At 51.8% G+C, this 17,546-nt stretch overlaps 2 protein-coding genes across 4 annotated transcripts in view; one reads left to right on the forward strand and one right to left on the reverse strand.

The window, feature by feature from the left end:
• Positions 1-1,307, forward strand: part of ARHGAP17 (Rho GTPase activating protein 17) — a 68,871-nt gene extending 67,564 nt beyond the window's left edge. For 2 of the 3 annotated variants that reach the window (XM_065411800.1, XM_065411802.1), the window contains exon 21: positions 396-477. Coding sequence is in view for 1 of the 3 variants with exons in the window: in XM_065411799.1 (XP_065267871.1) it covers positions 396-526 (131 nt within the window). In the remaining 2 variants the exon portion in view is untranslated. Of the gene's footprint in view, positions 1-395 lie in introns of all 3 variants that reach the window. The other variant, XM_065411799.1, reaches the window with a different exon arrangement.
• A 1,717-nt stretch (positions 1,308-3,024) lies between these two features.
• TEX47 (testis expressed 47) lies at positions 3,025-16,882 on the reverse strand. Its single transcript, XM_065411808.1, has 7 exons — positions 16,760-16,882; positions 10,850-10,919; positions 7,827-7,930; positions 6,556-6,620; positions 4,847-5,048; positions 4,205-4,364; positions 3,025-3,227 (listed from the first exon to the last, which is right to left on the reverse strand). The coding sequence occupies exons 1-7, from the start codon at positions 16,880-16,882 to the stop codon at positions 3,190-3,192; spliced, it is 762 nt and encodes a 253-aa protein (XP_065267880.1). The 3' UTR covers positions 3,025-3,189.
• Between the last annotated feature and the right edge of the window lie 664 nt (positions 16,883-17,546).

Genomic DNA, 17,546 nt, shown 5'->3' on the forward strand with positions numbered 1-17,546 from the left:
TTTGTTACTTAACAAGTAATGGGGAGATATTTGACTAATACTCTTTATAGATGCAAAATTTATTCTGGTTTCCTCCAGAGTGGGTGTCTACAGCAGAAGCTGGGGATCTTACAAGGCAGTGTAGTTTGACACTGAAATGTTCAGTTCTTTTTTTAGCTTGTTTCTGTCAGGCAGGTGACAATGATGGGGGGTGGCTGGGAGGAGCTACCCAAACCTCATTCCATTTTTCTGAAGTGGCTTGTGTGTGCATATGCAGGCCCTGAACTTGCAAAGCCTCTGTTAAACTGTTGTCCTATCTGGATCTGTTCCTTTCCCTTTGTTTATAAGGAAATATACCTGAGATCTAATGAGTGTCCAGACACTGTACACTTTACATTTTTCTGCTTTTTTTGTAGACTCCAATTCCAATGTTCAAGAACCACTTAGGCGCCTCTCTTCAGAGCTTCCTACAGAGTCTGCAAGCAAGGAATTGCACAACCATCTAATGCTTAATGTTGACAATGATACAGAAAGCACTGCTCTGTAAAAGAAACCAAATACTCCAAAACTTTTTAAAAAACCTTTCTGTCCACATGGAAAAGTAGCAAATCAAGACCTAACAGTGAAAAGCTTTTTTGAAGATATGGCGGAACTGTCTGAAGGCTCTACTTACATGTAAGGCAATTTAACCATACAGAAGAAGTTTAATGATCTGTGTCTTGACAGTGGTTTCAAAAATCCTGGATGGGAAGAGTTGATTACTGTGGAAATTTACATAGGAAGCTTAATTGCTGCTAATACCCATGCATTAGCAGAACCCCCAAAAGAATAAAAAGCAGTGCATCAGTTACTATTTGTGCATGTATGGAAATAACCTACTTAATGTCACTGTTACTTTTGTTCCTAGTTCTTAGACATTCTATTAAAAAGGAGATGCCTTGCAAGAGACTTTCCCTCACTGACTTGCTGCAGACTTTTGTTAAAGTATGAACCAAAAAATGCCAGAGTGCTGGTGGTGACTGCTGGTTATCAGTCACCTGTCAAAACTGTGGATGTATTTCAGTGCCTTGAAGGACTGTCATATCGTAGAAAGAAACTTACTGTATCTTTAACCATTTTATTGCTACTTTAAGTACTGACCATTATCTGTATGTCATAGTTATGTGTATTAACCATACCTGCTTTTTATGTGAAATTCATAACTGTTTCAAGGTGAAACGGTGGAAATGTTTATGCTTTCATTTAAATTGGTTGAATTTTGAAAGAATTTTGAACATCTGTTTGGATTCATCAGTTGAGTGAGCATTTATAAAATTAAAGGATTCTCTCTCGTCATTTGAAGGCCTATTTATTCCAGTATCCAAATATAACTAACTTCTCCTTGCATTGTTGTGATCCATTGAAAACACAACAGGACTTCAATGCTGAGCTTTAACTGCTACTCTTTAAAGTGGCTACATCTGAGGCCTGGTGCCTATTAATTACTCAACCAGGGAAAGTATGGCTGAGAGCTCAATTGGTGTATCTTTCATAGACTATGCAAGAGAGACAGAATCAAAGGACTGGAAGGGATCTCAAGGGGTCATCCAGTCCCCTGCACTCACGGCAGGACTAAGTATTATCTAGACCAGGGGTCGGCAACCTACAGCATGTGTGCTGATTTTGAGTGGCATGCAGCTCCCTGCTTCGGTCCTGGCCCCCAGCCCCCTGCCCACCGCTCTCCCCTGTGGGGGCAGGAGGCAGAAGCTTGGTTCTGGGGCAGCCAAGCTTCCCCCCTCCCCCGCTTCTTCCCCCAGTGTGGTGCTTTCCTGCCCCTCCTCCTCTCCGTCCCTGCGAGGGGGAGGGGGAAGAGCGACAGCCTGCACACAGCTCCATAGAGGAGGCAGAGAGAGGTAGGGACGGAGCCTGGGGGAAGAGGGTGGAACAGGGCATATCCCTTCCAGCCCCCTGCATGAGCCGCTCAGGGCAGGGGGCTGGGAGCACTCCCACGAGCCGAGCACCCCAGCCTTCTGCCCTGCACCCCCATCCCTCTGCCCTGACCCTTGAACCCCCACACACAGCCTTCTGCCCTGCACCCCTCCCACACCCCCAGCCCTCTGCCCTGACCCCTGAAACACCCCCCCCCCCCCCCAGGTCTGGGGGTCCCAGCCATAGGCCCTGCTCAGCCCACGCCGGCCTAGGTGAACAGAACCCCAGGCTGGCAGCGAGCTGAGCAGGCTGGTGGCATAAGATCAGCATTTTAATTTAATTGTAAATGACGCTTCTTAAACATTTTGAAAACCTTGTTTACTTTACATACAATAGTTTAGTTATATAATATAGACTTATAGAAAGAGACTTTCTAAAAACGTTAAAATGTATTACCGGCACGCGAAACCTTAAATTAGAGTGAATAAATGAAGACTCAGCACACCACTTCTGAAAGGTTGCCTACCCCTGATCTAGACCATCCCTGACAGGTGTTTGTCCAACCTGCTCTTAAAAATCTCCAGTGATGGAGATTCCACAACTTCCCTTAGCAAGTTATTCCAGTGCTTAAACTTCCTAACTGTCAGGGTGGTTTTCCTAATGTCCAACCTAAACCTCCCTAGCTGCAATTTAAGCCAATTGCTTCTTGTCCTATCCTCAGAGGTTAAGAAAAATGATTTTTTCCCCTCCTCCTTGTATGTAAAGCAGGGCCTCCTTTACATACATGAAAAGTGTTGTGTGTCCCCTCCATCTTTCCAGACTAAACAAACCCAATTTTTCCAATCTTCTGAGGTTGTTTTCTAGTCCTTTAATCACACTTGTATGATCGTCATAATTTTGTATTCTTTTGTATACAAGCTCATGTGGTACTCATATCTATTTGACCCTGCCTCTGAATTTTTTGGTTTAATTCATGCACAGTGATAGTCACATTCCATAGTTTCACACTGTCCTTGAAAGTCTATTTATTCACATTTTATATGACAGATAACACATGACTTACATTGAAGCCCTCTTCCCGACCCTCTCCTACTGCATAGAAGCTCCTCCTTCATACTTCCACTGGTCTCCAGGAAGAATGTCAGGTTAAAAGTGTATTGTCTCTAAAAGATAAGTATATCCAGCATTCATGGTAGCTTGGTCACTTTGTTACCCTTCAAGGCCCCCTTGAATTCTGTGTGTGTTTTGTAAATGATGAAAACATGACATAATGCTAAGGAGGAAGTACTTTAGTCGGGTGTATCATGGATACAAGTGACAAGGGGTAGGCCACACAGTTTCTGTGAGGAAGAAAAGATGAAAGCCTTAATCATTGAAATGGAATTGAGCCAATATTCATACAAGCTGCTGAAAGTGATTTCTTTAACCCCTACATCCTGCAACTCTCCAACTAGCCCATATTAGTCAAAATATCAGATTAGCCCTTAGGGTTAATTGGGGGAACATGCTACCTCTTATAGGCCTTGCAGGTTACACTTCAGTCCTGCAACCCTCTGGTACTGTAGGGGGATAGAAATGATGCATTTCAGAATGGCTTTGTCTGCCAGATTGAAAACAAGCTTATTCTAATACAGGTTCAGGAGTAAGGCTTCCCCCTCTACTTAGCCTGACTGCTCCCCACATAGAGCAGAAAAGGCCTTGAGCTTCCTTTCAGGAAAGCAGCTTGCATTCCTAGCAACCTTTACTGTCTAGATTGTAGCTCTGCCCCTCCCAAGCAGCATGGTGACAACTGCAGGGACCTGCATGAACAAAATGGGCAACAGTTCTTGTGAAAGCACCTTTACTTCTGATTTTTCGTCTGACAGTTTTGCCCTCTTTCCCCCTCCCCCCTTCATATGCACAGTTGGAGGGTCGCATTAAATGCCCGCCCCTAGAAGTGGAGGAGAGGGTGTTACCAGTAAGACTAAGCATCAGGCCAAGATTCTAATCGTGTGCCCCTCAGGCACACAATCACATGCTGCAGCTGGAATGAAAAGCTCATTACTGTACTTGTGAAAGGACAATATTAAATATTTTCAGATGAGGTGGTGACTTCATGGAATAACTTTAAAAGGCAACCGTGACTCATACCCCTATGTATTTAGAAGAGTTCTTAACAGGGAAGGAATCTCTTGTTAATAGGTACACTCACTGTTAGCATCCCTAGACTTTCACCATTATGTGAGCCAGAAGTTTGGTTCCAGAGAGAGTATAAAACGCTAACCCTGCCCCCTAACAATTCATCCCAACCAATTGCCTTGTAAAACTGCAGAAGTACCTGAAGCCATGGCAGGCTGTAAAGGATTGTTATACATTTTCAGAAATGCTTCCGGACTCATAAATTCTTTTGCCTTGAACAAGTAGTTAATTGTTTCTGCTGGGATTAGAAGTTCTGGAACAAGGGTGTGTAGATTGTCACCCAGTCCCTTACTGCTCACCTGTGTGTGAAACAAAATAATAGTATTTAGTGCAGTTAGACTTTTATGTTACCCATGACATTCCTATCCCCCAACTAAGGGAATGTGCCAAAAGAAGCATATCTGATTTTATCTTCCCTATTTACAAGTGTTATACTTGTTCTGTTTAGAACAAGGAAGCAGACTGTGCTGGGTCACCAGAATTTAGAGGGTAATGAAATTTGTACCCTTTTCAGCTTGTTAATGCAGTAATGATGGACTGCAAAGGTGTAACCAGTGGCTGCACCAAACAAGCCAGTGTAGTTTGGAAGATAGAGGTTTGAAATAAAAGATTAGTGTGTTCTTCATTCCCCTCACTACACCATTCTAGAGTCAAAGGAGAAAGGCCGGTAGCAAGATGAGAATAAACCAGCACTTATTTGCATTTGTAAACTCACACAGTTTTGAAAAAAGGTTAATTTAGAATAGTAACTTAAACATTTATATTTTAATGTAAGTTTCACCTTGAAAGTCTTTGAAAGGTATGTTCCCAGTTTGAGGAGGAGCGTAAGACATTCAGTGACCACCTCTTCTGCAGACTGTGACTGTGTCACATCTTCTAGGTAGGTCACAGGCAATGTCACCATTGTGACATACCACTGCAGGAAGAGCCTGGTTGGGATGTTGTGGGACACCACTAAAATCTTAATTTCCTGTAACAAAGCACTGAGTGAAGAAAGTTAGCTATAGTCTGAATTCCATCATTCTTATGTACATATAAAAAGTTTCTGATCAGACATGGTGTATTTCATAAACTGGCAATGTTTGATTGCTTGCATCATATGGACCTTTGCTATTTTTAACTTTTTTTTTTTTTTTTTTTTTTTTAAACTTCCTGCCTTTATTAGTGATCACCTACCTCCATTTTGGATCTAACTATTGATGTGGTGGTCTTATCCGACCACATCTTAAGATTCTTATCTTGAAGAGTAATTATATCTTGTGGGGTGTGGTTTTGATTGGTAGAAGTTTATGCACCTGATGAGTCTGACTACACCAGCAGCCAATTACAAAATGAAAGCAAAGGCCTGAGATGTTTTCAGCATGTTCGTACTGTCTCCTTTTCTGCATCTTGTGCTGGGGTGTACTCTCCACACTACCACTGCAAGAGCTGAATTAGGCCAAGTGGGCTCAATCAGCTAATTAAGCTGTGAATTGGGGATATTTAGCGGTGTGGAGGGAGCTAATTAGAAGGACACTCAAGAGTGAGGGAACAGGCAGGGCTTCTATAAAGCCAGGAGGGCAGCAACTGTGTGGGGAGCAGCAGAGAGGAAGCCTGCAGCCCTGCTCCCTGAGGTAAAGGAGAAGATGCATAGTGGGTGACAGCAATAAAGTTCATGTAGACACACACCTTTATTGTTTGTTGAGGGTCATAGACTTGAACCCAGAGCAGCATGAGGCATTGAATGGCAAGACTGTGGGCGTGACCCAGTCAGGGCAGCGGGTGTGAGGACTGCATGACCCTGTTGGTGGCAAAAGACTTTGAAAGACCCCCACCCACTCCCCTGAAGAGGGAAAAACAGTGACCTGGGCAGAGGGCTGAGTCACAAAGCAGCCATGCTGTGACTCTGAGTGGGAGGAGAGCTGCAACAAGGAAAGAGAAGAAAGGGGGTGCTGAAGTAGGCAGAGCTAATTGCCAGCAGGAGGTGCCACCCAGTAGCTAGTAGGGCACACAATGACATACCTATATCTAAAAACATGTTTTGTTCAAAGCAGAATTTGGAAACTGCACAGCCAAATTAAATGCTAGGCATGGGCTCTCAGAGGGCAGGAGAACTGCTAAAGAACTAAAGTCCAAGGCAAATCAGAGCAATTTCAATGGAGGGGTTTGCCAACTTTCTTGGTACTCATTGCCACCTATCCAGTTTTGTATGGGATACTGAAGAGGAGGAAAAGAGCCATTCCTCCTTGCAAAAGAAAGAATCATGTGGCACCTGAAGAACAAGGACGGATAAATACAGATGATAAATATGAGGAAAATATTTTTCACACTCAAATTAAAATGTAACCCAACCCATGGTCTCTAGGTGTTCAGCAGGGGGAGATACTAAGCTATTTCTCTATACTAATTATACTAAATGTTAGTTTTAACCCTAACACATTCATTGTCATTCCTGCATTAAAATTTACTTCCACATGAGCTGGTTTCTTTGAGCTCTTCTGAAACGCTTACCTGGAGCCTTGCTTCTGGAGAGAAGCTAGATCTTGGAGGATCTGATATAATGTGCCGCTGGAGGACTGCAAAGGAAAAAGTGGGGTTGTTACAAAGGTTCAGTTTAAAAAAAAAAATGAATATAAAAATAACGGATCAGATGCTATTGGTGTATGATGAGCTGGATCATAGATGCTGAGGTGGGAGCACTGGAAAGTTCAAGTGCTCAGCCAGAGGTGGGGTGGGGGGCACTATTCCCTCTGGAACTGATGGACTCTACAGAGAATGTTGTCCTGCCTTCTTCACTCAGAATTGCAAATTGGGGGCACTACATGAATAGATTGGAACAACATGGACAGTCCTAGAGACAACTGATTCTCGGTTACTAACCCCATCAGTAGGGCTGTCGATTCATCGCAGTTAACTCATGCGACTGATTGAAGTTTTAATCGCACTGTTAAAACAACAGAATACCAATTGAAATTTATTAAATATTTTGGATGTTTTCAATTACAACACAGAACACAAAGTGTACAGTGCTCACTTTATATTATTTTATTACAAATATTTGCACTGTAAAAAAAATATTTTTCAGTTCATCTCATACAAGTACTGTAATGCAATATCTATCATGAAAGTTGAACTTACAAATGTAGAATTACGTACCAAAAAAACTGCATTCAAAAATAAAAATGTAAAACTTTAGAGCCTACAACAGTGCCATGCAAATGTCTGTTCTCACTTTCAGGTGACATTGTAAACAAGAAGCGGGCAGCATTCTCTCCCGTAAATGTAAACAAACTTGTCTTAGCAATTGACTGAATAAGAAGTAGAACTGAGTGGACTTGTAGGCTCTAAAGTTTTACAGTTTTATTTTTTGAATGCAGTTCTGTAACAACAAAAAATCTACAGTTGTAAGCTGCACTTACACGATCAAGAGATTGCATTACAGTACTTGTCTGAGATGAATTGAAAATACGATTTTTTATCATTTTTACAGTGCAAATATTTGTAATAAATAAAAAATAAATAAATGTCATTCTATTGTTTCAGAACAATTAATTATTTTAATTGCTTGACAGCCCTAATTGTAAGGTTCGAGTCCTTTTCTTTAAAGCCTTAAATTAACTACACCCTTAGAGCCTGCTTTGCACTACGTTCACTACATCAGCCAGGGTTGACAGGGATGGTTGGGCAGATAGAACCCGGGGTGTTCGCACAAGAATCCAGCTTTCGCTGTGGGAGGCCCAAGCTTACAGAATTTATTATTCAAGGAGCTTTACTTAACCTACCTCTAGTATATGAAGAATGGAGCTGGGATAGAGGAGAAGTAGACCTGAGACTGGTTCTCCTAGGTGGTATTTTAATATGTTCTGAAACAGTCTTTCATGGTAACCTTATTTAAAAAACACAGGATTGGCTGTCACATGGGAATACAGTGCACAACTTCAGAAAACTAGCATTTCACCTCACCCTATGCCATACTCACTACTGTCACAGGCCATCACTAACTAGGTGAATGAACTGACTCCTTAAATCTAAGAAACATTAAAAATAGTCATTGGCTTGGGAGTCTATTCTCTTCCTTTACGCACATGGCACAATTATGCAGGGAAGAAACAAGACTCCTAGATTTTTTTAAATTGGCTTTGCTCAAGTATCATAGTCAGTAAAATTGGGGCCAGCTAATCAGATTGATTAGTGGCTAATATAATTAATATAAGATTTCAGCAATAGGCTTAATCTTAACATGATGCACCCAAAACTGTTGTACTTGGTGTATTAGCTGAGGCATGTAGCAAAGAGTGCCCAGAATTTCCCCTAACAATTGTTGCACTGAATGCTTAGCTCTGTCTTTGTTGTTGTGGTTGTTTTTTTAACTGTGCAGCACCCAAAGGCCATACGGGTTGGGAATGCTTTAGAAATGAATCTGTGGGAGTGTTACAAATGCACATGGATAAGAATCCTTGCCTCTGGCTTTTGGAGCTAAATGTGTAGCTGTTTGATAATGGCACCAATAACTACTGCATCCTCTATATAAATCCATGGTACGCCCACACCTTGAATACCGAGTGCAGATGTGGTCGCCCCATCTCAAAAAAGATATATTGGAATTGGAAAAGGTTCAGAAAAGGGCAACAAAAATTATTAGGGGGATGGAACGGCTTCTGAATGAGAAGAGATTAATAAGACTGGGACTTTTCAGCTTGGAAAAGAGGCGACTAAGGGGGGATATGATAGAGGTATATAAAATCACGAGTGGTATAGAGAAAGTAAATAAGGAAGTGTTATTTACTCCTCCTCATAATACAAGAACAAGGGGCCACCAAATGAAATTAATAGGTAGCAGGTTTAAAACAAACACAAGGAAGTATTTTTTCATGCAACGCACAGTCAACCTCTGGAACTCCTTGCCAGAGGGTGTTGTGAAGGCCTGTACTATAACGGGGTTCAAAAGGGAGCTAGATAGATTCATGGAGGATAGGTCCATCAATGGCTATTAGCCAGGATGGGCAGGGATGGTGTCCCTGGCCTCTGTTTGCCAGAAGCTGGGATTGGGTGACAGGGCATGGATCACTTGATGATAACCTGTTTGTTCATTCCCTTTGGGGCACCTGCCATTGGCCACTGTCAGAGGACAGGATACTGGGCTTGATGGACCTTTGGTCTGACCCAGTATGGCCGTCCTTATGCTCATTCATCAAGGTATTCAATATACACTAATCATTTGGTTTAACAGAAACAGTCATAATTGAATGTAGGTCACAGAATCAGTCTCCTACTTTGAAAATAAAGATCTCCCCATTCCCTTCAGGGTTGCTTATTGATAGCTTGCCCGCATTTGCTCCTGTATTTAGTACTAAGCAAGGACTCTTGACAAGTGATAACTTTTTATTGCATTAGTATCTAACCAGATGGTAGGTTCATCTGTACTTCCACACTGTAAATAGACTACTGCTTTATTGCCAGTCCATTATCTGTAGGTTGCGTACCCTTTGTATTAAACATTTGCTATAACCGCGTAGTGGCTACAGCTTAGGACGGATGCTTAACAAAAAAAATTTGAAAGAAAAAGGAAGAAAAAATAAAACGCCAGGTATGGAATTAGACCTGCTCAATAGGGTGATCAGGCTGACATCTAGGGGCTGTCCCTGACCATAGCAGCATAAATCTTCAACTGTTACACCAATGTGAATGCATCACAGTAACTGCTACTTTCCATATTTTATTTGAGTTCATGCCAAGTCTGATCTCCTTGAGGACAAAGCCAGCTCCCTCTGGTGTGTAACTGAAAAATCACCACTTACTGTAAAGGTAGAGAAGAAATGATTTAATGAATCACAGAAACCAGTCCCACGGTGTGATAGCAGAAGGAAACGTCAACTACTTTCACACACTTCTTCTCCAGTTTGGGTTACGAAGTAATCTGTGTGTTGAGGTTGGTTTTTTTTAACTGTTTGTATTTATCGCTTGTCATACCAAACAAAAAGGGTATGTTGAAAGGCTCCTGTCTTTTTTTAACATATACTGCAGTCATCCCTGCCCCCTCTGCATACACGTTGCATTGGATTTAAATCCAAGTGGTGCTGCTTAATTCACAATCCTTAGTTCCTTTGTTCTCAAAATAAAGTGAGGTCACGGTGCTCATCTTTTTCTTGTTGGGGATGAAGCTGTGAAAACAATGGATTCAGGTCCTCTTCAGCCATGACACTGGTGTGTGGCTGACAATAACAGACATGGCACTGAGAGTTTGTGGACTTAGGAAGAAAGGGCTGTGAAGGTGGGAAACAGGTAACAGCACTTTAAAAGTATGTCTTTTATCTGATATCACAGGTTTGCTCTAGGTGTTAGGGGACAGGTATGAAGAAGAATTTATCATTTATAATACTGGCATAAATGAGAAATGTATTTGTACAGCAAGCTTTGTTCTACCAGCCTCTAATTACTTCATCAGTGAATAAACCTGGTCGTGGTGGTCATATAACTGATTCCTTTCAGCATCAGCAACATATCTGGACTTACCTTAAAGGCAGTTTAGCTTTATTATAGGATCCAAAGAGACTGGTGTATTCTCCCATGCCAGGTCTGAAGTGGTGGTTATTTAAGTATACATTTGTTTGTCATTAAAGCTGTATTGGGAACTCTATCCTCACTTTTTAAATGAGCTATACAGAATCCAGGAGAGCAGCTGTTTCTGCTGGGTAGCCCTGACATTTCTCTGCTACTCCTCACCTACAGAGTCTGCATCCCCAAGGCAAGTATCTTACAAGCTAAAATAGTCAAAAGGCAGATTGATGAAAAGATATTATTGTACCTGTAATGTCTCGCCTGTCTGCTCTTTCTGATAGCTTGGCAACAAAAAATAACCTGTGCAGCAGGAACTTCTAGCCAGGAAAGAAAACCAGATGTGTTTACATAAAAGCTGTTGTTCCCTGGCACTGATCGCTTTTAACTGTGTACTATGAGACATTCCTGTGGAACACTCAAGTATTTGAGCATTTCATATACATTGATGGAGTTAGCCTAACAACTACATTGTAAAGAAGGGAAAGAAGTAACATGTCCATGGTCACACAGCAAAGGTGGGGAATTGGTGGGAACAGAAAGGAATCCAGACTCTTTAAGTTGCAAGACCGTGGCGAATCAGCCCCTATTTGTATTACCATCCTACCTAGGAGCCCTCATGCAGTCACTTATCCCTGTGCAAGATGGGTGCAATCCACTGCTAGTCTGGCCTGGTGGCATTGTACACTGTCTTGCATAGGGGTAAATGACTGCACAAGGTCATAAAATGGAGAGAATCAGGCTCTTTCTCCCATTTGGCTAAATGATTCAGTTTCAGAAAACTGTGTCTGGGGGAGCAAAATGGCATTGCAAAGAAAGAGACCTAGCAATAGCTGGTGCATGAATTTATGAATCTAGCATCTCTCTGCAAAACTTACTGGTCCCCACTCGGAGACCCCAAGTGGTGACTCCGGCCCCCACTAAGGCTCACAGGCACCATGGAGGAGTGAGTTAGAAATGAGCTGGGCCTTGTTTCTGTACCATGCAGCAGGGAGTCAAGGGCCTGGCTGGGCATGGTGCCGGCCTGGCTGGGCATGGTGCCAGCCAACAGGCTCCAGCGAAGAGGGTGTGGGACAGAGCAGAGAACCATGGCTTGAGGATGTAAGGTGGTCTATGGGCCCCATGTGTGGGTGCGGGGGGACAAGCCTGAGTGCAGGGATGGAGCTCGAGAGGGGTGCAGGGACAGGCCACTGCCTCTGGGGCAAGAGCTGGCCAGCTTCCTCTGACAAAAACAGCAGTAGCTGGAGGACAGCCCCCCAGCACCACCCAGCCTTCCCCCCAGCCTCCTCCAGCCCTGCACCTCTCTTCCCCTCCTCCACCCCCCCATTGCCCAATCTACTCCAGCTCCCCGCCTCTCTCCCCCTCCCCCACCCACCCACCTCTCTCCCACTCCTCCACCCCCCCACTGCCCAACACCCCACCCCCACATTCCCCAATCTACTCCAGCCCCCCACCTCTCTCCCCCTCCCCCAGTCCCCCACCTCTCTCCCCCTCCCCATCCCACCCCCGCATTCCCCAGCCTCCTCCAACTGCCCCCCACCTCTCTCCCCCTCCCACCCCCGCATTCCCCAGCCTCCTCCAGCCCCCCTCTCCCCCTCCTCCACACCCCCCTCCAACTGCCCACCTCTCTCCCACTCCTCCACACCCCCATTGCCCAATCCACCCCCACCCCCGCATTCCCCAATCTACTCCAGCCCCCACCTCTCTCCCCCTCCCCCAGTCCCCCACCTCTCTCCCACTCCTCCACATCCCCATTGCCCAATCCACCCCCACCCCCGCATTCCCCAATCTACTCCAGCCCCCACCTCTCTCCCCCTCCCCCAGTCCCCCACCTCTCTCCCACTCCTCCACACCCCCATTGCCCAATCCACCCCCACCCCCGCATTCCCCAATCTACTCCAGCCCCCCACCTCTCTCCCTCTCCCCCAGTCCCCCACCTCTCTCCCACTCCTCCACACCCCCACTGCCCAACACCCCACCCCCACATTCCCCAATCTACTCCAGCCCCCCACCTCTCTCCCCCTCCCCCAGTCCCCCACCTCTCTCCCCCCCATCCCACCCCCGCATTCCCCAGCCTCCTCCAACTGCCCCCCACCTCTCTCCCCCTCCCCCAGCCTCCTCCAACTGCCCACCTCTCTTCCCCTCCCCCAGCCCCCCACCTCTCTCCCCCTCCCCATCCCACCCCCGCATTCCCCAGCCTCCTCCAGCCCCCCACCTCTCTCCCCCTCCCCCCAGTCTCCTCCAGCCCCCCACCTCTCTCCCCCTCCTCCACACCCCCCTCCAACTGCCCACCTCTCTCCCACTCCTCCACACCCCCACTGCCCAACACCCCACCCCCACATTCCCCAATCTACTCCAGCCCCCACCTCTCTCCCCCTCCCCCAGTCCCCCACCTCTCTCCCACTCCTCCACACCCCCATTGCCCAATCCACCCCCACCCCCGCATTCCCCAATCTACTCCAGCTCCCCACCTCTCTCCCCCAGCCACCCACCTCTCTCCCACTCCTCCACCCCCCCACTGCCCAACACCCCACCCCCACATTCCCCAATCTACTCCAGCCCCCCACCTCTCTCCCCCTCCCCCAGTCCCCCACCTCTCTCCCACTCCCCATCCCACCCCCGCATTCCCCAGCCTCCTCCAACTGCCCCCCACCTCTCTCCCCCTCCCCCAGCCTCCTCCAACTGCCCACCTCTCTTCCCCTCCCCCAGCCCCCCACCTCTCTCCCCCTCCCCATCCCACCCCCGCATTCCCCAGCCTCCTCCAGCCCCCCACCTCTCTCCCCCTCCCCCCAGCCTCCTCCAGCCCCCCACCTCTCTCCCCCTCCCCCCAGCCTCCTCCAGCCCCCCACCTCTCTCCCCCTCCTCCACACCCCCCTCCAACTGCCCACCTCTCTCCCACTCCTCCACACCCCCATTGCCCAATCCACCCCCACCCCCGCATTCCCCAATCTACTCCAGCCCCCCCCTTTCCCCCTCCCCCAGTCCCCCACCTCTCTCCCCCTCCCCATCCCACCCCCGCATTCCCCAGCCTCCTCCAGCCCCCCACCTCTCTCCCCCTCCCCCCAGCCTCCTCCAGCCCCCCACCTCTCTCCCCCTCCTCCACCCCCCTCCAACTGCCCACCTCTCTCCCACTCCTCCACACCCCCATTGCCCAATCCACCCCCACCCCCGCATTCCCCAATCTACTCCAGCTCCCCGCCTCTCTCCCCCTCCCCCACCCACCCACCTCTCTCCCACTCCTCCACCCCCCCACTACCCAACACCCCACCCCCACATTCCCCAATCTACTCCAGCCCCCCACCTCTCTCCCCCTCCCCCAGTCCCCCACCTCTCTCCCCCTCCCAATCCCACCCCCGCATTCCCCAGCCTCCTCCAACTGCCCCCCACCTCTCTCCCCCTCCCCCAGCCTCCTCCAACTGCCCACCTCTCTTCCCCTCCCCCAGACCCCCACCTCTCTCCCCCTCCCCATCCCACCCCCGCATTCCCCAGCCTCCTCCAGCCCCCCTCTCCCCCTCCTCCACACCCCCCTCCAACTGCCCACCTCTCTCCCACTCCTCCACACCCCCATTGCCCAATCCACCCCCACCCCCGCATTCCCCAATCTACTCCAGCCCCCACCTCTCTCTCCTCCCCCAGTCCCCCACCTCTCTCCCACTCCTCCATCCCCCCACTGCCCAACACCCCACCCCCACATTCCCCAATCTACTCCAGCCCCCCACCTCTCTCCCCCTCCCCCAGTCCCCCACCTCTCTCCCCCTCCCCATCCCACCCCCGCATTCCCCAGCCTCCTCCAACTGCCCCCCACCTCTCTCCCCCTCCCCCAGCCTCCTCCAACTGCCCACCTCTCTTCCCCTCCCCCAGCCCCCCACCTCTCTCCCCCTCCCCATCCCACCCCCGCATTCCCCAGCCTCCTCCAACTGCCCCCCACCTCTCTCCCCCTCCTCCACACCCCCCTCCAACTGCCCACCTCTCTTCCCCTCCCCATCCCACCCCCGCATTCCCCAGCCTCCCCCTCCCCCCACCTCTCTCCCCCTCCTCCACACCCCCCTCCAACTGCCCACCTCTCTTCCCCTCCCCCAGCCCCCCACCTCTCTCCCCCTCCCCATCCCACCCCCGCATTCCCCAGCCTCCTCCAGCCCCCCTCTCCCCCTCCTCCACACCCCCCTCCAACTGCCCACCTCTCTCCCACTCCTCCACACCCCCATTGCCCAATCCACCCCCACCCCCGCATTCCCCAATCTACTCCAGCCCCCACCTCTCTCTCCTCCCCCAGTCCCCCACCTCTCTCCCACTCCTCCATCCCCCCACTGCCCAACACCCCACCCCCACATTCCCCAATCTACTCCAGCCCCCCACCTCTCTCCCCCTCCCAATCCCACCCCCGCATTCCCCAGCCTCCTCCAACTGCCCCCCACCTCTCTCCCCCTCCCCCAGCCTCCTCCAACTGCCCACCTCTCTTCCCCTCCCCCAGACCCCCACCTCTCTCCCCCTCCCCATCCCACCCCCGCATTCCCCAGCCTCCTCCAGCCCCCCTCTCCCCCTCCTCCACACCCCCCTCCAACTGCCCACCTCTCTCCCACTCCTCCACACCCCCATTGCCCAATCCACCCCCACCCCCGCATTCCCCAATCTACTCCAGCCCCCACCTCTCTCTCCTCCCCCAGTCCCCCACCTCTCTCCCACTCCTCCATCCCCCCACTGCCCAACACCCCACCCCCACATTCCCCAATCTACTCCAGCCCCCCACCTCTCTCCCCCTCCCCCAGTCCCCCACCTCTCTCCCCCTCCCCATCCCACCCCCGCATTCCCCAGCCTCCTCCAACTGCCCCCCACCTCTCTCCCCCTCCCCCAGCCTCCTCCAACTGCCCACCTCTCTTCCCCTCCCCCAGCCCCCCACCTCTCTCCCCCTCCCCATCCCACCCCCGCATTCCCCAGCCTCCTCCAACTGCCCCCCACCTCTCTCCCCCTCCTCCACACCCCCCTCCAACTGCCCACCTCTCTTCCCCTCCCCATCCCACCCCCGCATTCCCCAGCCTCCCCCTCCCCCCACCTCTCTCCCCCTCCTCCACACCCCCCTCCAACTGCCCACCTCTCTTCCCCTCCCCCAGCCCCCCACCTCTCTCCCCCTCCCCATCCCACCCCCGCATTCCCCAGCCTCCTCCAGCCCCCCTCTCCCCCTCCTCCACACCCCCCTCCAACTGCCCACCTCTCTCCCACTCCTCCACACCCCCATTGCCCAATCCACCCCCACCCCCGCATTCCCCAATCTACTCCAGCCCCCACCTCTCTCTCCTCCCCCAGTCCCCCACCTCTCTCCCACTCCTCCATCCCCCCACTGCCCAACACCCCACCCCCACATTCCCCAATCTACTCCAGCCCCCCACCTCTCTCCCCCTCCCAATCCCACCCCCGCATTCCCCAGCCTCCTCCAACTGCCCCCCACCTCTCTCCCCCTCCCCCAGCCTCCTCCAACTGCCCACCTCTCTTCCCCTCCCCCAGACCCCCACCTCTCTCCCCCTCCCCATCCCACCCCCGCATTCCCCAGCCTCCTCCAGCCCCCCTCTCCCCCTCCTCCACACCCCCCTCCAACTGCCCACCTCTCTCCCACTCCTCCACACCCCCATTGCCCAATCCACCCCCACCCCCGCATTCCCCAATCTACTCCAGCCCCCACCTCTCTCTCCTCCCCCAGTCCCCCACCTCTCTCCCACTCCTCCATCCCCCCACTGCCCAACACCCCACCCCCACATTCCCCAATCTACTCCAGCCCCCCACCTCTCTCCCCCTCCCCCAGTCCCCCACCTCTCTCCCCCTCCCCATCCCACCCCCGCATTCCCCAGCCTCCTCCAACTGCCCCCCACCTCTCTCCCCCTCCCCCAGCCTCCTCCAACTGCCCACCTCTCTTCCCCTCCCCCAGCCCCCCACCTCTCTCCCCCTCCCCATCCCACCCCCGCATTCCCCAGCCTCCTCCAACTGCCCCCCACCTCTCTCCCCCTCCTCCACACCCCCCTCCAACTGCCCACCTCTCTTCCCCTCCCCATCCCACCCCCGCATTCCCCAGCCTCCCCCTCCCCCCACCTCTCTCCCCCTCCTCCACACCCCCCTCCAACTGCCCACCTCTCTCCAACTGCCCAATCTCCTCTCGCCCCCCCCCCCGCACCTTGAGCTGTAGCCGCCGCTTCTCCTCCAGGGCGCTGAGCAGGTTGCTCCGCGGGAGCGGGGCGGGCACCAGGGACTCGGCTCGGACCGACACCTTCCTCCGCGACCGGCGGGCGCCCGACATGGGGCCGGGCCCAGCAGCGCCTCAGCTCTCCGGTGCCGCTACCCCCGCGGCGTGGGGCGCCCCCTGCCGGCACCGCGGGGCTCGGGCCGGGGCCGGGCGCAGGAGCTGCCCCGGGGGCGGGGGGGACGGGAGCGCAGCGGCGTGTGGGGCAGAGCGGGGGCTGGGGGGACAGGAGCGCAGCGGCGTGTGGGGCGGGGGGGACAGGAGCGCAGCGGCGTGTGGGGCAGAGCGGGGGCGGGGGGGGGGAAGGAGCGCAGCGGCGTGTGGGGCAGAGCGGGGGCTGGGGGGGGAAGGAGCGCAGCGGCGTGTGGGGCAGAGCGGGGGCTGGGGGGGGGAAGGAGCGCAGCGGCGTGTGGGGCAGAGCGGGGGCTGGGGGGGAAGGAGCGCAGCGGCGTGTGGGGCAGAGCGGGGGCGGGGGGGACGGGAGCGCAGCGGCGTGTGGGGCAGAGCGGGGGCGGGGGGGGGGAAGGAGCGCAGCGGCGTGTGGGGCAGAGCGGGGGCTGGGGGGGGAAGGAGCGCAGCGGCGTGTGGGGCAGAGCGGGGGCTGGGGGGGGGAAGGAGCGCAGCGGCGTGTGGGGCAGAGCGGGGGCTGGGGGGGGACAGGAGCGCAGCGGCGTGTGGGGCAGAGCGGGGGCTGGGGGGGGGAAGGAGCGCAGCGGCGTGT

This window comes from Emys orbicularis, chromosome 10 (assembly GCF_028017835.1).
Source record: "Emys orbicularis isolate rEmyOrb1 chromosome 10, rEmyOrb1.hap1, whole genome shotgun sequence".
Classification (NCBI taxonomy): Eukaryota; Metazoa; Chordata; order Testudines; family Emydidae; genus Emys; species Emys orbicularis.

Coding starts and splice junctions, on each gene's coding strand:
- TEX47 (XM_065411808.1), bottom strand. CDS start 16,882: ATGTCGGGCGCCCGCCGGTCGCGGAGGAAGGTGTCGGTCCGAGCCGAG. Junction 10,920..16,759: donor AGCGGCGGCTACAGCTCAAG/GTGCGGGGGGGG, acceptor TTTCCTGGCTAG/AAGTTCCTGCTGCACAGGTT. Junction 3,228..4,204: donor ACAGCCTGCCATGGCTTCAG/GTACTTCTGCAG, acceptor TCTTCCTCACAG/AAACTGTGTGGCCTACCCCT.